The sequence below is a fragment of the Parus major genome, chromosome 4 (assembly GCF_001522545.3).
Source record: "Parus major isolate Abel chromosome 4, Parus_major1.1, whole genome shotgun sequence".
Taxonomy (NCBI): Eukaryota; Metazoa; Chordata; class Aves; order Passeriformes; family Paridae; genus Parus; species Parus major.
Window position 1 is genome coordinate 57,538,575 of NC_031771.1, and position 23,392 is coordinate 57,561,966.

The 23,392-nt window shown below is 41.0% G+C and overlaps 2 protein-coding genes across 4 annotated transcripts in view; both read left to right on the plus strand.

Annotated features, from left to right (window-relative positions):
* The window catches only part of TBC1D14 (TBC1 domain family member 14), a 63,078-nt gene extending 46,847 nt beyond the window's left edge, over window positions 1–16,231 (plus strand). For all 3 annotated transcript variants that reach the window (XM_015624707.3, XM_033513669.1, XM_015624708.1), the window contains 4 exons: window positions 253–381; window positions 3,346–3,455; window positions 11,417–11,675; window positions 12,895–16,231. In XM_015624707.3, the coding sequence (XP_015480193.1) occupies window positions 253–381; window positions 3,346–3,455; window positions 11,417–11,675; window positions 12,895–12,960 (564 nt within the window). In that variant the 3' untranslated portion in view covers window positions 12,961–16,231. The remainder of the gene's footprint in view (window positions 1–252; window positions 382–3,345; window positions 3,456–11,416; window positions 11,676–12,894) is intronic.
* Window positions 16,232–17,022: 791 nt separating this feature from the next.
* On the plus strand, window positions 17,023–23,275 carry TADA2B (transcriptional adaptor 2B). The gene is made up of 2 exons (XM_015625512.3): window positions 17,023–17,322; window positions 18,618–23,275. The coding sequence occupies exons 1-2, from the start codon at window positions 17,053–17,055 to the stop codon at window positions 19,608–19,610; spliced, it is 1,263 nt and encodes a 420-aa protein (XP_015480998.1). The 5' UTR covers window positions 17,023–17,052; the 3' UTR covers window positions 19,611–23,275.
* Window positions 23,276–23,392: the final 117 nt, after the last annotated feature.

A 23,392-nucleotide genomic window follows, 5' to 3' on the forward strand; every position in this document is an offset into this window, starting at 1 on the left:
TGAAAGTGTTGTCAAGCTAGCCTATTTTAGGAGTTTAACTTGGAGTCTCTGAATAAGCAACATAGGAATTGTTAGCTTCCATGCACTGAACATGTGATATCAAGGGGCATGTGGGTTAAAAAATCCTGCTTTTCTGAACATTTCTCAAGGTGCAGCAGCTCAGTGTGTGCATCAAACTCCAGTGAACACAAGGACAAAATGAGGCAATATAATACAGTTATTGCTAAAGGATAACACTTCTCCTTTCTTCAGGTGCAGGGCATGTCATTCATAGCAGCTGTATTGATCTTGAACTTGGATACTGCAGATGCCTTCATTGCTTTTTCTAACCTTTTAAATAAGCCCTGTCAGATGGCGTTTTTCCGTGTGGACCATGGCCTTGTAAGTATGGAAAAAAAAATCTGTAATCAACATGCTGTGGATAATGTGTAGGAAAAGTTAAAAAAAATAAAAAAATTATGATTTCTGTAGCTTGGAAGATAAATCAGATTTTATTTTAAACCAACACACTTTATAAAACAAAAACAAGCCAATACACATAGGCAGAATCCCTCAAAAAAGTCAAAGCCAACTAAAGATCACCCTTTCAACCTTTTTGAACAAGACATGTGAATGAAATTGTGGAGTAGCTATTTTATGATGCTCAGAGAATAGTTATGAGAATATTACTGTAGGTGGTTTTCAACAGTGCTGTAGTTGAAAGCTCAAAACACCTTAATGTAAGTGTCTTGAAAGTACTTTTTATCATAGCTAATGGGTTTCTAAAAACAGACTGTTGAAGGGAGAACCAGGTTTTCCATATCTTCCTGTACTAGCTGTATTTGAGTCCCATAGGCTTCTTTTCAGAGAAGGGAACCTCTGACCCCTCAAGTTTTCACTGGGAGCTGTTTGCCTGATTTTCTCTAGTCTCTAAAATTTTGTGTCAGCAGGTACACTAGCAAAATAAGAGACATCTCCTCAAATGTGGTTTTAATTTACTTTAAAGGTATTTTTGTGTAAAATATATGGCATGATTTATTTCTTTCTCAATTACCTCTTAGCACTATGAAAATAGGGTCTGCCTCTTAAGAGTTCAAATGCAAGAAATAAAGCAACAGAATGGGTGATTACAACAGTCACTGTTGTTGCTTAGAAAAAGTAGACACTAGAAATCCTATCAGTATTCCTACTGGAAAAGCATTCCCTGTTCAGTCCCTGAATTTAACAGTTGTAAATACCATGGGAAAATGTGCCACAGGACAGACAGCATTGCTAGGAGCAGTATCAGCTATCTCCATTACAGTACTTGGAAAAAGAGGACATGCTCATGCATTCAATGTGTAAATACAGTTTTTGTGAAGGTGGTTTTGGAATTGAATTGGATAGAATAAGATAAATATTTTTTTAGCTGAGCTAGCAGGGTTTGCAATTCTTTCAGAAAGTGCTGTTCAGCTTTGTTAGCCTGGCCAAATAGGGACTATGGGATAAATGTGTGCTTACAGAGGACAGAGATGGTGATACATGAAATATTAATGTCATGAAAGCAAATCCATGATTTAACAACATAAGGAAAATGTCATCTAATATTTCAAAGGGGCTAGTTTCTCTTGAGTGAGACAGTTTTTGCTTTCTGTGGTGGACATACTAATCTGCAGCCTACCCTCATCTTTTTGTGTCAGCTTAATAAGCAGATGCTGATTTGTTGTACAGTAAATTAATAAAAAAATAATACCAGCATAAGTTAGCTGTGTGAATAATAGTAATTTATATAGGTTTATCTTGACTTCTTTTGTTGGTTAATTTTATTAAATGATACAGTTTTTTTTAATACCACTAATAAAATGTCTTCTTGAATGTTGATTGAATGTGGATTTGATCAAAATAACTACTTGTACTGCTGCCACATTGGTATCAATAGAAATCACTGCAGCAGTTACGTATAAGATCCTGCTTCTGCAGTGCTTTTGAAAGTAGGAACTTCTGTTGAACTGTTTTACAGTGGTGCCAGCAGATTATTTTAAAAGTAGGACTGTCTTGATGCATTTCCTGCTTTCTTCTTTATACTCACAGGTCTCTTAGGTGCTTGGATTTAATGCATTTAAAAACTCATACAGGGAAGCTGTTTCAGGGGTACAGTTCTCTAAAGTGGGTTCCTGGATTTCTGGTGTCATGTTTGATGTGATGTTCTCAGTAACTGGCAATTCAGAGATTTCAGTACCTTCAGTTGTTTCTGTAGCATTCACCCATCTCTGATGGACTTAAAGACTCATACTGACTGCCAGGCTTAGGTGTTAATTTGTCACTGTTAATGAAAGTAGTCCACCATCTGTAACTTCATTCAGAGGAAATGGGAAATACTTCTATAAGGGCATTAAAAAAAACGGGGAAATAAACTTTTCATCCTTTAAAAGGATTTCACACAGAGGTCTCCAAAAGGATCCCTTTTCCCTTTACTGTTGTGATGTTTTGGAGAGAAGTATGCTGTTGCAACTCACTCTTTAAAAAAATCACAGCCTTTCTTTATTGCTTTTATTGGGATTTCTATTACTGAATTATTCAAGGACTTTGCTTAACTGTTCTCCCTATAGTATTAGGGAGAGTGATTTAATAACCTTTTGTTTTTAACTCTTACTTGAATTAGAAGATTTATTTTTAACATGCTCTCTGTTATGAAATTTGACTAAATACTCGAATTCTAAAATAGCATAAAAGTCTTTCTGTTAAAAGCAATGAAGTTCAGGGGTTATGATGTCAGAGTTACAAACTTTTTCTCTTGCATAGATGTTTTTTCCCAGTCTTTGATTTTTTTGCTTGAAACTCGTATCTTCCTTTTTGCAAAAGAAATGCCTATTATCTAAATGTAGAATGTATGGTATTACATTGGTATGACTCTTAGAATAGCTTTGGTATTAGAATGTGATTTATGACTGGAATATACTGGACTCCCCACTGTTGCTGTGGAGTACTAACATTATTTTAGTTTTGTGTTTCATTATGTTCCATTGGGTCTTGGATTTTATTCAGTATAATATTAAATTACTGCCACAAGCATAAAACACCATTCTGTTATAATTATTTCAAGAAATTAGCAAAAAACTTCTCTCCTGCTGGTATTTTTCTGTCTGAAGGAAGCTGGCCAAGACCCAAAGCAAATATTACATTGTTTAGTATGAGAATTGTATATAGAGTGGATCTTAAACTCTTGGTGCTTGCAGATGCTCTTTTATGTAAATGCTTAGCTCTTTATAGTATCATGTAATTCATTGATCCTGTTTTTGAAGAGTGTTAATCCTGCAACAGATAATACGTTTAAGCTTGTTAATAACACAGCTAACTGCTTGTTTTCTCCCTGTTATATTTTCCCAGATGTTGACTTACTTTGCTGCATTTGAGGTATTCTTTGAAGAAAACCTGCCAAAGTTATTTGCTCACTTCAAAAAAAATAACTTAACTCCAGACATTTATCTAATTGATTGGTAAGACATAGAAAGTGTAATTAGTAAGTTTGTGTGACATACAGCTCTGTGTCAGTGTTCATGACAGAAACTGGAATGTTCTTACCTGGTTTAATAGTCTTCTAAGATAAAGGCTTTATTTTTTGTTCAGTACTTGAGTTGTCAATCCAAATCATTCCCACATGCTTCTGTGATGTTTAACATTTGCCTAACCTTTTTTACTGTACATGTGTTAAGTTGGAAGGTTCTTTTGAAATACTGCCAGATAGCACTGTTCATCCATATTTAGCGCCAGTTTGGATTGATCTTCTGAGAAAATTTGTCTGTTGTATGTGCAGGTGTGTACCAGGGTTGTCTATTCAGAAAATATTGCCAGTCTTGCATTTGAAATGTATATTTTGTCCTGCACATATCAGGAAAGGGGTAATTAAAACATTTGTCCCTACAACATAAAACTCAAAGCTACAGAAAACCTATTCCCCTTAGCAGAAGGGAAATTAGAGTCTTTTTATTAGATGAAACTGTCTTCTCTTTAAGTTCTAGTATAATTAGAACATTTTCCTTAGAGAGGAAAAAAGACATCTTATTTGCACTTCTGCCAAATTTCAGTGAGGTATTATGCACTCCAAAGTGAGTGTTTCCATTTGTGCCTATCAGACCTTGGTTTGGGGCAGTTAAAGTCTCTTTTCTGACTTCATTGTCAATTTTGGGATGACATGATCACTGGGATGTTTCAAAGATAATTGAGAGTGGTCTCAGAACAACATTAGACGGATTTCCCACACAACTGTATATGCCAAATTTATTTAAATGCTCCCTAATACGATCCCCCTCCAGCTAGGGCAGGGTTTCTTCATTCTAGGCCTCTCCAGTAGTCTGGAGAACCTGAGATTCCTAAAGGCAAGTCTAAGTAAAGACTGAGATGAAGGTGGCAGTGAGTACCACAGCTATCTGCATGTTCTTTGTCACTGGGTTCCTTGCCCTGTTCAGCAGTGGGCTGATGTTTTCCTGAGTCTTTTTTGCCTTTCTGATGCAGGAAAGCCTTTCTTACTGTCCATAACATCCATTGGTCGATTCAGCTCCAAATGGACTTCTGGTGCTGCCTTTGCTTGATTTGTGTTGCACAGAGTGTGGTGTAATGTGGGATTTGAGTGACTTGGCTGTTACACTGGGATTAAATCTTAATGAATTCTGTGTAGGGGAACTGTTGGAGGTTGTTAAGAATAGGCTCATTTCTCTCAACATTTAATGGGAGAAATACCATGAGAAGGATTTTATGACTGAAGGCTGAGAATATTAAAATGAAGTAGGTCTGTGCACAGAGAATAGAAAAAGTACTAGTATTGAGATAGAAGGGAAGAAAGAGAGCAGAGGCTGGTGTGTTCAGTGATAAGAGGAAAGATGTTGAAATTGTATTGCCTCAGTGTTGTGAAAGCCTGTGTGTGGAGAAAGCAATTGAATAAAAGGGACATCAGAATAAAATGACTGTAAACATGTAGGAGAGTAACTGGATAGACAACCCTGAAATCACCAGGTTATTGTATTTTTAATGGACAACAATGTCAATAGCAGTCCAGAAATTATGTCAGCCTGTTACATGATGAGGATGGTCACCTTACCAGCAGGGACACAGACAAGGCAGAGATATTTAATGCTGTCTTCACTTTGGTTTTTAACAATTATGATGTGCTTTGGTGGTCCCAGAGCTGTGAGCTGGGAGACCAGGGCTGTGAGGATGATAAACTTCATTCGACCCTGAACTTGTGTGGGATTTGCTGCTCCAGCCTGATGGTTTATAGGGCCTGATGGGATTTACCTAAGAGCTGGCTGATAGCATCATGGGACCTCTCTCAATGATTTTGGAACAGTCTTGGGAATCTGGAGAGGTTCCATTTGTCTGGAAGCTGGCAAACACTGTCCTGATTTTCAAAAAGGGTGTCTCTGGAAACTAAAGGCCTGTCAGAATCACTACAGTGACTGGTGAAATTATGGAGAAGGTTATTCTGGGACATATTGAAGGACACCTGGAGGATAGCACAGCCAGCACAGGTTCACAAGATGAAAGTCTTGCTTCACAAACTTAATTTCTTTTTGTGACAAGGTTACCCACCTAGTTGAGTATATGTGATATTTTTAGACTTCAGTAAAGGTTTTGATACCATCTCTCACAGTAACCTGTCCAGGTTCTGTATCTGGGATGGGGCAATCCTGGATGCATGGACAGAATGGGGAATGAGATGCTGGAGCAGCAGCATGGAAAGGGACCTGGGGGTCCTGGTCAGAGGCAAGTTGAACGTGAGCCAGAAGTGCCCTGGCAGCCAGAAGGGCCAGCCCTGTCCTGGGGGGCATCAGGCACAGCCAGGCCAGGGAGGGGATTGTCCTGCCCTGCTGTGAGCTGGGGCTGCCTCACCTCCAGTGCTGGGGGCAGTTTTGGGCACCACAATATAAGAAACAAAGTTCACCATTAGAAAGTGTCCAAAGGAGAGCAATAAAGATGGTGAAGGGCCTTGAGGGGAGGCTGTGTGAGGAGTTGCTGAGGTCACTTGGTCTGTTCAGCCTGGACAAGAAGAGACTGAGAAGAGACCTCATTGCAGTTACAGCTTCTCTGTGTGGGGAAGAGGAGGGGCAGACACTGATCTCTTCTCTGTGGTAACTGTGCATGCAGCTATGTCAAGGGAGATTCAAGTTAAATATTAGGAAAATATTTAGGTGGCTGGGCACTGGAACAGGCTCCCCAGGGAAGTGGTCAGAGCACCAAGCCTGGCAGAGTTCAAGAAGAACTCTTCAAGTTTCAGACAGTGCTCTCAGGCACATTATGTGATTATTGGGGTGGCTCCTGTGCAGGACCAGGAATTGGACTCAATAATCTTTGTGGGTCCTTTCCAACTCAGGGTATTCTGTGATACTATGGGTTACTAGCTGGCTATGATACTGTCATAAATAAGGTGATTGCTATGTAGGAGAGACTAAAATTGAACATCCTTGTGGTATAGACATGTTATATCATGCTATTGTCTAACTTTACATTGTCAAGAAGAAATCCTGATAAACTATACCAGAAATTAGAGATTTAGAAAAAAAGACTGTTTTGACAGAAGATTGAAGTTTTGCATTCCCTTCAGCAATTTTGTTTTAATAGAATACTCTTTATTGTATTTTCTTAAGTAAACATTTACATGATTGATTGTTCTGTTTTAGTACATATATAGGGAAGAAACCAAACACAAGAAAAAAACCAAAAAGAAAAAAGGACTGACTTGTGAGTGAAGAATTGAAGTGATGAAGTATGTGTTGAAATGTTACTGAAGTCTTGAGGCATATCAGGTCCCTCTTTTGTTACCTCTGTGGGTGTTGTTAAGAGTTTTTAAAAGAGACTTGAGTGAGGAGTGACTGTGGAGTGTGCTTCTCAAGGTCTTTTTATTAGTGAACTGACAATTAACATTTCTTGCTGACTACCTGCATCCATATTCAAGCTGTTTATTTTAATTCCAAGGACAATTTACCATGTTCCTTCCCATCCCTAGAGAATTACAACATTGATCTCACACAGGAATGTAGGCTATTCAAGATAGATCTGCCCACTACTGTATTAAACTTTTTCACACTTGTATTGAACTACACAGCTCATCCTGCTCTGTCCTTAATTTTGTTAGACAATGCAGGTTTTATTTATGTTAAACTTATGTATTTTACTTAAATATATGGGTAAATGTATTCTTATGTGTGTGCATGCATACAAATACATAGTTTCTACTTCAAAATACTTTGATCCTGTAGGAAGCAGATTTAGATTTTTTTCTTCCTTAAATTGCCACTAAGAGTGTGGCTGCAGTGTATTTAAAGTCAGGGAAGAATATGGTGCAGCATCTCTTTGAGTAGGCAGACCTTTTGCTTGTAGGTAAAAGTCTCTGTGTAACAGCCTTGCTCTAACATTACTTTTATTTAAATGAATGTTTGTTTTGAGCTCCAAAGGGATGCCTTCTGCTATTCCAGTGTCTGGTGTGGTTACTGTGCAGGCATGTGTGCAGTAAATCTCAGCTGGTGCCAGCTCTGGGAGGCTCCAGTAGCCAGTGCCGCACAGACCAGTTGCTGGGAAACCTCCTGCTCCTGCCACAATTAGAGTGGAGACAGCTAGTCTGCTTTGTGCTTCTTCCTGTAACCCGTGCTGCAGGGAACAGCAGTAAATTGATGTGCTTTAATCATTTTTGAAGGGATATGTTCCAAGAAAAAGGAGGCTGTAGGTGGGCCCAACTGCGCAGGTTTTCTTGGAGCTGGTAGAGGACTTAGGGAGGAGACCCCTGCCTGCCAGTTTAGTTCCACTGCTGCCTTCTGTGATAGGAAAACTCCAAGGACTGAATAATTTAATTAAAGGCACTGTGACATGATTATTGGGGGGCACCTGCCATAATTAAGGCATCTCATTTAAAAAGGATCCACGTGCTTTAAGCCTAAACTCCAACTGATAAATCTTGTCGGAAGAATTCAAAAACTATACAAGGTTTTACTTTTTTTGGTGAGTGTATAGGGGATCAAGAGTGAAAAAACATAAAGAGTAATGTGCAGTCAGGTTCACAAAGAACAGAGGGGAAATAGTGTGTCTGAATAGCCCAGTTCTGGCCTCTGCCTCTGTCAGCTGATGTTCCACAGGCTCTTGTGAGCAGAGTAGAATGTGGATTTGCCAAGGACACATGCTATCTATTTATGGCCTGCTGCTGCTATACAAACACCTCTTTATCCCTACTCAGGAAAATGATTTTGGCAATAATTATAGCCAAGGGCTGTGTTTGTAATGATGGATTGATCAGTGGTTCTTTAATATTACATGGACTGTGATTGTGCTCTGAACATGAACTTTCTATTGACACCATGTGCTTGTTAGGATAAAAGTTCAAGCCACTTTGTGTGATTGTTTTTAGTGGGCACTTCTGCTAAGGTATGTAGAAGTTTGCTTCATGTTACTTTGAGAAAAGCATAGTCCATGCCCTCCAAAAAAATGCTCTCTTGCAGTCAGTATTTTATATTAAGTAGTACTTATTCTTCTTTTTTCCAAAAAATAAAGTAAGTACTTCTCCTTTTTTTAGACTGTAATAATTTAAAAATTTACAGACATGGGAAAGGAAGGTGCAGTGCAAGAATACATAAAATCTGATTTGCATCAGTGTTGTGTGTGAGTTGCCAGTCCAAAATCTGGCCTACCTGTCTGCATTGCTCTTGCTAATATCTTACAAAGACTTTTTATTAGAAATAAGAGAGAAAAAAAGAGAGGGGGGGAAGAAAAAGCAAAGCATGGAGCTTATGATTATCATGGTAGCAGTGCTTTGCTTTCTTGATGACTTCATGGTCATACGCTTTTGCTGTGAGCAGCAAATCAGCCAGGACTTCATGCATCAGAAACAGGCCTGGGGAGGAGCAGGAGCATCTGGTGCTTGTTTTCTTCCTCTTCCAAACAGGAAGAGGCCAGGAGCCTGCACCTGCATTGCTCTAACACTGAACATCTCTATGTGAGTGAGCTGTGTTGTCTGCACCTGTGACTTAAGGTGGGTTGGAAGAGAGCTGCAGACAGAAATCACCCCACAGTACAGTGATAGCAGGTTATGTGCAAGGAGTGTGCCAGTGCTGCTGAAAGATGCTGCTGGAACTTCCTCAGTCTGGCAGCTCCAATAAATTCCAGCTGAGTTTCAGACCAGTAGCTCAGATGTCTAATAAAAAAAAAGTCTTTCAGTAGGAAATGTTTGGAGGGATGAAGTGCTGTATCTGTTCTAAGCAGTGATTCCTACTGACCTTTCACTGCTTATTCTAGGGGGCCCAGTCTCTGCTGTTAGGGTTTGATGCATCAATTCCATGCACATATTAATGAGAGTTAATTGCCTTGTTAAGTTCCTGCAAATGGTGCTTCCTTGCAAATTATGAAGAGCTCAATTGCAAATACCTGACTTGATGTGACAGCTTTTTTGATGTGAGTAAATCCTTTCATACAAAAGAAATGTCCTGATAAATAGTTCTTTATTCTGACAGTTAATTTTCTGCATAGTTGGAGATTTAATACAAATGAGTTGTTCAGGTTAGGTCTGAATCATGACAGAATAATGACTTTTGTGAATAAAAACAGGTCTATAAATTTGGCATTGTTACTTATCTGTAACCAGGACTTGTTTCTGGCTGGGTGTTTGCCTGCTACTTGGTGACCAGGAAAGGACTCAGTTGAATTACTTCCTATTATACTGTTCCTTTTAAGTTGAAAACATTTTTGCTATTTCCTCTGTGTGTGTGTGTGTGTACAGACAAAAGTCTTAATTCTGCCATGTAGGTATTCTGTGGCAGTATGGTGACTGTGCAAAAAGACTGAAAGAATGTACAAAGTAAGTGAAGTCTGCAGTGCAGAATGGGCCTGTAACCCAAAGAAAGAGCTTGTATCATGCTCTTCCTACACCTTCATGTGTGTGATGAACAAGTCTGGGGGTTTTTCATCCCAGACCTATACTTCTTGTTCATTTAATTTTATAATTCTAACTTAGCTTTTTGGAAAACAGGATTTAAAATGTTTCCACTTGTTATAAGATTGCAATGAGATGTAAAAATAGGAAAACCAGCAAAATCCTAAGGATCATAAACCTGCAATTCACTTGTCACTTGCATTTGTGCAAATGCTAGTTTCGTCAGGATGTTAATAAAATGAATATATTTTTCTTTTTTATAAGTGTGGTGATTCACACAGAACCCGTGTGTATACTTAATGACACATCATTCAAATAAATTTTTATATTTAAAAATTTATATTTAAAAGCAGATAATGCAGAAAACCTTTGATTATTAGACTTGGCTGTGAAAATACATTACTTCATATTCTATACCTGTATGTATATGTGTGTATATCTGTTCCATTTTATCTTTTTAATGTGAATCCAAATTTCCCAAATAAATTAGAGGGGATAGAGGGCAGTTTTAAATCCATGAAAACTACTGTTCAATTCAGCATACTTGAAAAGGAGTTTTTTGTTAAAAGCTGTGGGAAGGTGTGATTGAAATTTGAGCCTTTGCTGACCTCTGCTGGGGAGAGAATTCTTTGCAGTTTTACAGAGATTTTTGTGCAGTGCACCTTTGTAAAAGTAATTTCTGAATTCTGAAGGAAAAGGCCACTGTAAGTCTTTCCTCTTATATACTGTAAAACAACTCCAGGAAGCTTAATTCTCATCGCTTGCTGTTAGGTCATTGTTGGTGCTCCAGCTCTGCTGTGCAGAGAGATGTTGGATAAAGGAGAGAGGAGGGAGCAACTGTACATTTCTGGCTACAAGGTTGTCAGAAGTGTGCTCATGGTAGTTAATGAGAATGGAGTTTTAGCAACTGGGAGGAGGCTGTTGTGAGGTGTCACCCTTTCTCTTCAGGGATCACATCCATACAGGTACACTGAGCCACCATCTTACCACCACTATCTACACCTGCATACACCTGAACATCCTGCCTTGCCTGTTTTTCTCAACTCAAGGGAGTTCAAGCTGATCCTTCCTCAAAAACTCGTGATATTATTACTTTGCCAGTAAATCAAGCCTGGAACTCAAGAGTTAATTTTACTCATTTCCTTTATCTGAAACACAAAATTCCCATTGCCAGTTGTCTTAAGGTTCAGCTTTTTGAGTTTTTGCAACTAAAACTGCATCAATTTTCAGCTTTGAAGTGATGATTAAATAGGCCTTTTATTACAGCTGTGGTCATTATATGCCCATTATTGAACCCTGTGTATTGTTTCTTCTGGCATGATCCAAGAAAATCAAACCATGAGACCGTGCCTTAATGGTTGTACAATTTTATATTTTTTCATGGATTGGTGTGCTGCAACTAACAGAAGTATTTCTGAAATATAGAAAGAAATACTAAATCACAAATATTTGAGAAGCCTCAAACTTACTGATGATTGCCATGTGTACTTCTGTGAGTATCTGAGACTTTTTGTCTAGTAACTCTGAAAATTTTTTTCTGCCTTTCAGGATATTCACATTGTATAGCAAATCTTTGCCACTAGACTTGGCTTGTCGTGTCTGGGATGTGTTCTGCCGCGATGGAGAAGAGTTCTTATTCCGTACAGCGCTGGGAATACTAAAACTTTTTGAAGATATTTTGACCAAAATGGACTTCATTCATATAGCTCAGTTTTTAACAAAGCTACCAGAGGACTTGCCTGCAGAAGAATTCTTCACATCTATTGCTGCCATTCAGATGCAAAGTAGAAACAAAAAATGGGCTCAGGTAAAGAGGATGTCAATCTTTGGTAACTGATGATTTTACTTTACTCATAAAAATGGGTTTTGGCAACATCTGGAAGAAGGTTTAGCTGAGTTAGTGTTTGATTTTATGGGTAGGTAGGACTGTGTAGCTCACTTCATGCTTTTAGCATACATTGAGATGAGTGGATTACCTCAGCTTAATCTCCTCTGGAAAGGGAGAGCCCTGTCAACATTCAAAATTGAAATATTGAATGACATTTATGAAGTAAAAAGTCACACAACATTGAAAATGTATTAATTACAAAGCTGCTGGCAATATTGCAACTTGATACTTAAAATCAGAATTCCACTCTTTGGGAGAATATGACAATTTGTCAGGCCACACATTATATAGTCATTTTTATCTTCTTGAAGATCTCTGCCTAATTTTGGGCTCTTTAGAAGTGATTGCATCTCTGACTTCCTTATTGGGATTTAGCATGTGATTTCAGAAATTGTTTCATTGCTGTAATTTCAACTAAATTCCAGTTTAAAGAAAAAAGATGTGTCATCTGAATGTGGAAATCATTAAGTGGCTGTAGCAGCCATTCATGTTGGAGAGAGGAAGCTCCATCTTTTTCTTTTCCTCTTTGTTCAAAGCAGCAATACAGTCCAATTTGTGAGTCATTCCATAATAGACCTCTTCCCATTTTATCCAATTGCTTTTTTGCAGAGAAAACAAAAGGTGGTGTTAAACGTAGTGGTTGGGGAAATCCAGCTGCAACTGGGTGTTTCTGGTTCCTGGGGTAGCAGTGCCTGTAGATGCTGGGGATTGCCAGCTTTATCTTTGAGATGAGGATTTCTAACCTTCAGAGCAGGAGTGGCTCCACAGGTTTTTCAGTTGTCTCACCTTCCTTGAACATACCATGTGTGCATGAGGATTGCATTCCAAATAAATTCCCAGCTTGCTGCTACTTCCCTCATGGGAAAGGAGAGATAACGGTCCTGTTGTTTGCAGGCTTTGAAAGTGTGTATTGGAGGGGGAGATGGAGTTTAAACCTTTGTTAAATGTGTTTCTATCCACCATGTCACAAGGACTTATGGGAGAGGTCTCTTGTCAGTGGAGAGGTTCTCTAAATTTAATTACATGTGATAGTTACAATAGTACTGCTCAAACATAATTGGAAACTCTTCAGAATGAATTTATGAGTAATTTTTTTAATCTAATGCTTTTCTTCTCTCTCATTTCTTGGAATGTCTAGATACTGGCTGCTCTGCAAAAAGATAACCGGGAAATGGAAAAAGGAAGTCCTTCACTCAAACGTTAATGTTGGGTTTGCCTCCAGTGACTCCCGGGAAAAGAGCTAAAGTGGCAGAATTACTGATTACTGTCTGACATGTATGAGCCTGCAAATCAAAGTGTTAGTTCAGAGTTATATTTAGCAGTAGAATAGCCTTAAGGGGGAGAGAAGAAAAACGAGGAGGAGGAGGAGTGAAAAAAAAATGAAAGAAGCAAGGACATTAGGGGATAAACCCCTTATAAATTAAACCTAGGCTTAGCCTTAAATTTTTAGTAGTATGAGCATATGCTGTGGAGAGCATTACACATTCTGTACTTCTGATGAGGGCAGTGAAACAAAATATCATCAAGGGTCTAAGAAAAAAAATTTCTAAATTTTTTTTTTTTAAATGTTTTAAAAGATTGGACATTCAGCAATGTTGGTTGCTTTGACAGCTATTCCCGTTTCATTCTTAGGCAGGATATATTTCCAATACCTGTAACAGTAGCTGGACCTGGATTTTAGATAACTGGTGCTGGAATTTTAAGGACCATTTCTTAAGAAATGCTTCTGATTTTATAGGCTGTGGGTCCCATTTACCAAAGAAATCATGTAGACATAGAACTACATTCCTTTCTTTAATAAGAAAAAGTTAAGTAGAAGGTAAGCTTGGAGGAGAAGTCAAATTAGCAGTGCAAAATTAATTATTCTTCAAGATGCCTTGGAAATTTATTTTTCCAATCTGGATGCATATGGAGGAAATTCCACCCATCAGACTAGATTCCAAACTCACCAAGAGGGTTCTGGTATTAAGGTGGCATCATTTCCCAATTGTGCTGTCTTTTCTTAAAGCCAACGTCACATACTACTAAATGCATGTTTCCACGTGTCTGTCCCTCTCCTGGCACCCTGCTCTTTTGGGATGTTCTTGCCTACCAACTACTTATTCATGTGCCATGTGTCCAGTCATGGAGATAAAACTGGACTTAGAAGATAAACTGAGAAATGGTTAAAGCAACTTTGGTAGCTTTAAATCCAGCTTTGCTCACTGGCAGAACTAAGGAGGAAGAGCAGTAGGAGAACAGTTGATGTTTGCCAGTGTTGCTGCAGAAAAGGTTTTATGTAATCTCCTGAAGCTGCTGCTGCTGCCATAGTGGGAAAGTTATGTGGAGCTGATCCATAGAGTGACAAGTTAAAGAAATTCATTGGGAAATGTGCCAGACACCATCAGAAGAAGTACAAGCTGTCATTTCTGAGTGTTTTATCCGACCCCTAATACATGAGAGTGAGTTACAGCAGCAGCAAACTGCTGTTACATAAATCCCTCATACATCTTGGATCCTCTCTGCATTCAGGTGAATATTGAAGGGCAAATCATGAGTGCCTCTGATTTACAAGAATGTTTATTGCATAATATATAGTGTAAAGCCTATTTTATACTAATGATAATGATTGAAAAGGGAAATGTAACTGAAGCAATATTTGTGTTAACTGTGAACAGACGTTACTAAATCCTCCAGCTGTATGGTCAGCAGTTTCCCAGTGCTCATCAGCTGTTTTATGCTGATTATTTTGGCATTGAATAAAAACAAGAAGAATAGTTGCACACTGCTCAACTCAGTGTACAGTGTGAAGGACTGTGGGACATAATCAAAACACTGTCCTTTGGTGTACAAACATTATTTCTATGAGGGATAATTTGATTGTAACTTGAAGAAGAGTGAGAACAAGACTCCCTGGTAAGTGAGGACTCACAATCACTTTGAAAGATGTGTAATGCAAATGCAGCCTGCAAGTCCGATACCTCACTGACCTCTTCTCCTGTCCACTTTGTGTAGCTGGTGTAATGGATGTGGTTTTTTGTTGGTCATCTTAATTCCTCCACAAGACATCTTCTAGGTCATCACTTACTGAAAATAGACATTAAGATGTGATAGGAAACATGTTAATTCACTCAGAATTTGTACAGAATTTGTCCTCAGTGACTGGTACTTGTATGCTCCATTGCTTTGAAGTGCAATAGAAAGCAGGAAGGTCAGTAAGTGTTTTTTAATATTACTTTTTCTATTACTACAACAAATATGCCTTTCCACAAAGAATATGAGAGGCCTACCATCCAAAACATTTGCACTATGCTTTTAAATGGTTTATTGAACACAGAGATCACTTTTTCCTCAATATACGTATTTAGGTGGTACTGTAACTGGCTTTGTGATTTAAGTCTTCATTGCAATTACATTTGTATCTTTTTTTAAAGCAAGTCTACAAGTGTGGTTCATTTGTCTGCTTAAAAATGCATTTTTTAGCTACTAGGTATCTTGGCAGCCATCGACAGCCTGTTCTTTTTCTCTTCTCAATAAGATGTTGAATGTAACAGTGACAGTGGGCATAGTTGTGGGGAAAAGGCCTGCTGCAACACTTGTGCACTGTTTGTTACTTGCAAATGTAATTACTTTGTTTTGTGATCTGATCTGTTCTTAGAAGTTGTATATATTTTCTAAATGATTTCTTTGTGTATATAAGGTATGTTCTTTAATGAAGAAACAGCAATGCAATAAGGAGCTTTGCACAGTTTGTTTTCAAACAAAATACATGTGAAAAAAATCACCTGCCTAAACATGCAATTATTTCAACTTCTCAATAACTTGATTTGAAGGTAATGCTTGAATTTTGATAAAAACAGAGCTGAGTAGTAATGGCATAGAATTTCTTGCCACTGAGCTTTTCAAGTTTATTGCAGTATACCAAATCTCTTAATTAGCTAATACAGAAATCTTCTTTAAGAAATTCAGGGAATTGCATAAAAAAATTGACAATTTTATTGTCCAGGTACTTGAAAGTATCTGTAACAATATGCATGAGATTTTCTTTCATGGAGCAAATGTCCCCATCATGCAAACTTTCGTTTCTTCATGAGTTTAAAGAAAAATAAAACTGCTGCAATTCATGAAAAGTACCACTGTACATGCAGCAGATCAGAGAAACCAGAAAACTCCAACCAGCTTTGGGATTCTTTACAATCTGCACTTTATAATAAAGCAGTTTTGCAACTTCAATCTGCAGTCAATCATTAATGTTATTTCATTTAGTAAACAATTTCATTTGGAAAAAAAAAAGGTACCTTGTAACAGCTTATTTTTGAATGTTTTAAAACAAGAATGATATCTAGAGAAGTGTTGGTACATCTCCTGTACATCATGTTTAAATTGGGTTATGTAGTTACCACGTTCGTTTTGTTTAGATATGTGTATCAAACTGGAACTTTTTTCAACTGTAAATAAATGGTTTTGTTAAATAAAGTCATGTAAAGTTACCTTAATCCACTGTTGTCTGTGTAATTCAGATATTAGAAATTCCAGTACTATTCTTTTTCTTCACAGGTGGCTTTAGCAGTTTTTGTCTGTTCAGAAAGAGAACTTTGGGCCAGTTGTGTGTAGAAGGTAGAGGACTTTTTGTTGATGCTTTCCAAGTTCTCATGTTAAAATACTTGCTAAATTCCCTGAGACATTTAGAGGATCCCATACTTACTGTGCCTGTGGTTTTATCCCTTTTTATACGTCTTTCTCTGGACTAGGCCTGAGGTCTGATAAATATATTGTGAACAATATTTGTAAATACACCTTTGTGGCATGCACAGAACTGAGGAATGCTTAAATATCTTATCCTGCCTTTGTTTGAAAAGGCGAAATCTTAGTTTATTGCAAGTTGCATAGTCACAAAGCATTTTTTTTCACGCCTCAGCCTGATGTTTTCTGCGGGGCTGGGAGAAGTGCTCTGTATCTCCGCTCCCCGCCGGGGCAGCAGCGGCCGGACAGTGCCGGCTCCTCCCAAGGCCCCGCCCCGCTTCTCCCGTTGCCGGGCACCCGCTCGGCCCCGCCCCTTCCCGTGCGCGGCCCCGCCCCCTGGCGGGCGGCCCCTGCGCGGCGGCTCCGCTGGGGGCGGCCCCTCCCATTGGCCGCGGGAAGGGCCGACGGGTCCGGCTCGGCCAATCGGAGCCGTCCCCTCGCGCTGACTCCCCCCCGTGCCCGCCTGCCGCGGCCCCATTGGCCGGTGCTCGCCGCGGCCCCGCCCCCCGAGCTCGCTGCCATTGGCGGCGCGGGCGCCGGGGGCGCGGCCGCGCGCGCGCGCGGGCGGGGTAAGATGGCGGAACTGGGGAAGAAGTACTGCGTGTACTGCCTGGCCGAGGTGAGCCCGCTGCGCTTCCGCTGCACCGAGTGCGCCGACATCGAGCTCTGCCCCGAGTGCTTCTCGGCGGGCGCCGAGATCGGCCCGCACCGCCGATGGCACGGCTACCAGCTGGTGGACGGCGGCCGCTTCACCCTCTGGGGCGCCGAGGCCGAGGGCGGCTGGAGCAGCCGCGAGGAGCAGCTGCTGCTGGACGCCATCGAGCAGTTCGGCTTCGGCAACTGGGTAAGGGGCGAGGGGCGAGGGACAAGGGGCGGGGGCGATCCTCCTCCTCGGACCGGCGGCCCTGACAGCAGCCCCGGGGGCGCGTCGGGGCCCCGGGCTGCCCCTGTCTCTCCGGACGGGCTCTCCGCTGCTCCGAGGAGCGCACCCGGCTGCTCGGACCTGTCGCTCCTTGAAGTTGTGCGTTTGCCCCCCGTCAGCCCGGCCGTGTCACAGCTCTTGCAGCTGCCTCTTACTCGTGCTCGGCCTTTGCCTTCAGTATGTCCCAGCTGCGGGCTGGCTGCTCGCCTTCAGCGTCACCGCACAGCCGGACTTGGTTTTAAAAAGCAGCCGTAAGAAAGTATTATTTCACAATCACAGAATTGGTCAGGTTGGAAAGGATTACAGTGGGTCATCCCAGAACACATTGCACAGGATTGCATCTAGACAATTCTTGACTGTTTCCAGTGAGAGAGACTCCACAGCCTCCCTGGGCAGTCTGTCCCAGTGCTCAGTCACCTGCACAGGTGAAGAAGTTCTTCCTCGTGTACATGTGGGACTTCCTGTGCATCAGTTTGTGCTTGTTGCCTCTTGTCCTATTGCTTGACACCACAGAGCAGAGTCTGGCTTCATCCTCTGACACCTCCTTTCAGATACTGATGGACATTGCTGATGTTCCCTCTCAGTTGTCCCTTCTTGAGGCTGAACAAGCCCATCTCCCTCAGTCTGTCCTTGTAAGAGAGGTGCTCCAGTCCCATAGTCATCCTCATTGCCCTCCACTAGACCATTTGAATAATTTTTTATTTGATTAGTTGTTACTTATATTTTGCTTCATTAAAGACAAAGACTTTTTGAAAATCTTGAAGTGTACAATTACTGAAGCTTGCCTAGCTGTTAAATAACTAGGAAAGAATAGATATTGTTAATCTTAGAGTAAGTACTGTTGTTTATTTTCGTGTTGCTCCTCAGTGATGTGATATAAAGAAGCAAAACCCAAGCTGTACAGTGCTCTTGGTGTTGGCTTGGGACTTGGAAAGCTTCCTGGTGATGGTGAGCTGGCTTCGTGGGAGTGCCATGGGTGCTCAGGAATCACCGTGTGCTGCTGTTTTCGTGGCTTACCTGCCTCTATGTACTGTAAACACTCAGCCAGAGCTGAAACCGCAGCTCTGATAGAAATATGGCCAGTATTGCTAGAGGAGTTTAGGTACTGGGAGTTGGCTTTTGGGGAGCAAGGAAAAAGTCGTGTTCTTTCCTGAGTGCTCATTATGCTGGAGATGTAATGGGAATCGTTTTATCACTCCTTCTTTTTTTCTGTTTAGGAGGACATGGCTGCTCATGTGGGAGCGTCCCGAACACCTCAGGAGGTGATGGAACATTATGTGAGCATGTATATCCATGGCAACCTGGGAAAAGCCTGCATCCCTGACACGATTCCGAACAGGGTGACGGACCACACGTGTCCCAGCGGCGGCCCGCTGTCTCCAAGCCTGACGACGCCGCTGCCGCCGCTGGACATCTCGGTGGCCGAGCAGCAGCAGCTGGGGTACATGCCGCTCCGCGACGACTACGAGATCGAGTACGACCAGGACGCCGAGACGCTCATCAGCGGCCTCTCGGTGAACTACGACGATGACGACGTGGAAATTGAGTTAAAAAGAGCTCACGTGGACATGTACGTGAGGAAACTCAAGGAGAGGCAACGGCGGAAGAACATTGCGCGAGATTATAATTTGGTACCGGCCTTCCTGGGGAAGGATAAAAAAGACAAGGAGAAAGCTCCAAAACGAAAGATCACAAAAGAAGAAAAGGAGTTGAGGCTGAAACTGAGGCCTTTGTACCAGTTCATGTCTTGTAAGGAGTTTGAAGACTTCTTCGAGAACATGCACAAGGAGAGGATACTTCGAGCGAAGATTCGGGAGCTGCAGCGGTATCGGCGAAATGGGATCACCAAAATGGAGGAGTCGGCAGAGTATGAGGCGGCCAGGCACAAACGGGAAAAAAGGAAGGAGAACAAGAACATAGCTAGTTCCAAGAGAGGGAAGGAAGAGGGTAAAGAAGGTGAATTTGCTGCCATTGAAAACCTGCCTGGCTTTGAACTCTTATCGGACAGGGAAAAGGTGCTCTGCAGCTCTCTGAACTTGAGTCCTGCACGTTACGTGACTGTAAAAACTATCATCATTAAAGACCATCTCCAAAAAAGACAAGGAATTCCTTCAAAGAGTCGCCTTCCCAGTTACTTAGATAAGGTACTGAAGAAAAGGATTTTAAACTTTCTGACAGAAAGTGGTTGGATATCCAGGGATGCTTCATGAAATTCAGTTGATCTGCAAAAACACAGCAGAGGCCCATTACAGCCTCAAGGACTCCGTTATTTTTTCCTTCCCTCCCCAAAGATATAGAAACCATGTCGCTTAAAAACACAAAAGAGCAAATACATAAGCCCCCACAGTCATCATGATCCATGGTGGTTCAAATAGACTTTTGCTTTGGATCATGGAAAATACTTAATTGTGAAACTTCTACATTGGATTTCACTGCTTTTGGGTACATTATTAGAACAGATTTTTTCACGTGAACTTACTCAAGTCCGGTAGTCCCAGAGTAGTTGTTTTAGTCCGTACTATTGGATAAATGAATATCAGTGTAATCCTTGCTTTTCTTTGAAGGTAGGAGATAGTTTCATTTGCTGGAAACTTTCTTCACCTTTTGTTTTGTTTTTTTTTTGGCATAATGCTGGCAGCAAAATGAAGTTTACAAAAGTCCTGTGCTCAGGAGCAGGTGAGCGGGGGCTTCTGTGACCATTGCTAAGCTTTTGGAACATTCTCCTTAGTAACTACAGACAAGGTTTGGGGACACCAGGATGAGAGTTCCTGTTGAGAATAAAGCAGGGGTGAGCCGTAGCAGGAAGGGAGGAAGGAAGGAAATGTGGTAGGTGAGATGCCTCCAGGGATGTGTGCTATGGAGGGGGATTCTTAAAGAGCTCCCAGCTGATCCGGGAATTGCTTTGATGTGAGTTTCCTGAAACAGACCCCTCTGTAGATTTGACGTTTCCTGCTTGGTACTGGAGTGTCAGGAATCCCCAGCAGCTGTGGTGCTCTGCTCCAGAGGAGGGGTCAGCTACAGCAAGGTACCTGATTTGGGCCAGAAATGGGATTTGGGAGAATAGGCAGTGAGGTGTTTGGCAGAAGTTGACAGCCTCAGGCAGCAGAATCAGTTTTTCCTTGTTGGGGGAGCCCGCTTCTCCTCTGGGATCTTAACTGCTGAGCTCACATGGGCTGAGGATGTGTAGCTGCTGCCTGAATTTCATTGGGAAGTCAGGGAAAGGGAGTAATGCTCAAATGGGGTGTGATCACTGAGATTGGTCTTTAAAAACAGAAATAACAATTGATGCGGATTTGGTCAAAATGCACAAAGTGTTCCTGAATTTGGAGTGCTTAATCCAGCCACTGTAGGGTTCTAATTTCACATACCTTGAAATGTAGCATCCCAGGTATGTTGAATCTGAATTTACTGACAGGTAGAAGAAGAGTGCACTTTGGGAGGGATCTCCTCCAGTTCTGACAGCTGCAGCCTGGAGTGCTGCTGGAGCTGGGCACCAGCTGGGTGTAACACAGCAGGAAACACAAACACCAGACCCACAGTACCATTCTAGCAGTATCAATTGATTAAGAGAAAGATGTTGAAGAAGGATTAGAAAAAAAATTTTATGCCCATTTCATCCTTCAGTTCCCATGCTGGTATTTAACCAAATGAATAAAAAATAGTGGCTGCCATGTGGAAGATGGCACGAGTTACTTGTGCCTAAGCCTCTCTGCTGGTTGTGTCTGGAGCAGGAAGCTGTGACTGGAGGCAGGCTGGGCAGGTCTTCTGGAGTGCAGGTATACCAAAACACCAAAACTTGGAACCTGACTTCAACATGGCTTCAATATGAGTGCAAGATCTGGAAATGTCATCTTGCTTTGATGCTTTGGGCTGTAGTCAGTAAGGATACCACAAAATCTTAAAACAGTATTAATTCTGCAGTTTGGCAGAGCTGTTCTGATCAGAACTGGGTTTCCTTTAATACATCCAGCATTACCAAACTAGTGTTACCAGTGAATTGAGTAAAAGGGGTACAATTACAAAGCCAGCATTTCTAAGGAAAAAAACCAAAACTCTAGTGCCTTTTTCTTTTGAGCTTATGATGTTATGTCCCTTCAGAAAAGGTAAGGGCTATGTCCTCTGGGATGTAATACTTTGTTTGGCTTATCTGTAAGTGGTTTGTTGTGGCAGACTTGAGACAAAACTGTCTCTTCTTGGCAGCAGTGGAGCTAACTGCAATGTGCTGAGTAGCTTTAATAACCACTTCCACCCTATATGCATGTACATGCAGCACACCAAGTTCATAAGGTATAAACCCTTGGTTATTTTCTCTGTCCTACTCCTTTGGGAAGGTAGCTCAGTTTTTCTTTTCAGCATTCTAGTTACGCAATTTGGTTCTTCCTGTAACTTGTTACCTAACTACCATAACATGCTGTTATGAAGCCTCAGTTCTGCATGTAGCTGGGAGGTTAAGAGAACTGTTTCAGTTTTGGTTCTTTTGGGTTTTTTTTCCCCCTCAAATCTGTGATTTTCATGTTTCTACACTGTTTTGGCACATCTAAGTTAAACTGAAGCAATAGCGTAAAGCCCATCTGAACAATAACTTAGGAAAAAATCTAGGCACCAATGAGTCATTTAAATGTTGAAGTGAATTCTGCATTTACACTTTGTAGCTTCTTAATTCCTCAGCCCCCCCCAAAATGTTTCTTTGGTGCTAGATGTAACTTATTAAACATCAAAATGAATGTAAAATAAAGTATTTTTAATGTATGCAATATGGATATCAATATTTATTTTGTACTTGCAAGCTAACTCAAGGTGGTAAATGTTTGCTTTAGCAAATACTAGTCCCTTGGAAAGGGCTTCCCTAGAAGCAATGTCTCATTGTCAGCTATGCTTTTAATTTTAAAGGTGACTTGCACTAGAGGATGCTGCTGTTCCATATTTCACATGGAACTGATTTAGTCTAAGCATTCCTTTGTTATGAGCTGCTGGTTTTCTGTTTGCTTATAAATTGAGATGCAGTTAATGTTAATCCAGCAATTTACTACAACTATGCTGCTTCTCTTCTGTGGTGAAGGGGCTGAGATGACAAAGAGCTCTTTCAACTTGTATTTTGTGTTGATCTGGAAGTGCTTCCTGTACTGTACAAATAACCCAGCCTTCATGTTGCTAATGACAAGGTGTTTTATATGCTTAACGCTCTTGACTTTTCTAATTAAAGTTATTACTAATGATAGTATCTGTCTTAACAGCATTGATGTAAGCCTATGAAAAAGCAACACTCTCCAAACTGTTTAAAATCCTGACCTTGTGCTCTGGGTAGGGGCTGTGCTGTGTGTCCCGTCCCAGCGCTGTGTTGGAGGGAGTTCCATCTCACTCCGTGTGCACTGCCCGGCGCTGGGCTCACATGCTGCAGAGTATTCTGGCTGCAGCCCCTCCTGTCCCCTGTTCATGGCAGGCCCAGCACACAGTGAGAACAGCATCTGGGGGTTTGCACTAGTCTGTGACCAGGAACTGCCTTGGAAATCACCCAAACTAAGCACTCTGCCATTATTCTCTTCTGCAGCTGCTGCATTTGATTCCTTTACAACTGGAACACAGGCTCATGAAGCCTTCTGATTTTCTGTTTCTCACAAAATGTTTCTGCTTGTGGCCCAGTCACTCCTAAGTGATGATACACTAGATACTATGAAGCGAGATGCCCCAAGAGTATGTTCTACTTATCAGCTTCTTTCTTCCTTAAAGGGAATGTTGCATTCATTTGATGTTTACAGTTGTAGCTGTGCCACAAACACCCGTGCTGAAATCACACAAAGCCTAACTGATGTTGTGCATACAGCATTTTACTAGATTTTTGCATTGTGTATTGGTAAATAAACTTATATTAAAGTTTCTTTCTATGATTGATTTAACAATAATGTAGCTTGGGCAATGAGGAAAATGACTTAAGTCTTTGCAGTAACAAGTGGAGATGCATTGTAGCTGAATGTGATGGGTGGAAATGTAGTGT

What these genes read in the sequence shown, in the direction of transcription:
- TADA2B (XM_015625512.3), top strand. Translation starts at nt 17,053, where the DNA reads ATGGCGGAACTGGGGAAGAAGTACTGCGTGTACTGCCTGGCCGAGGTG. An exon ending in AGTTCGGCTTCGGCAACTGG is followed by an intron (nt 17,323 to 18,617) that starts GTAAGGGGCGAG and finishes TTTTCTGTTTAG; the next exon opens with GAGGACATGGCTGCTCATGT.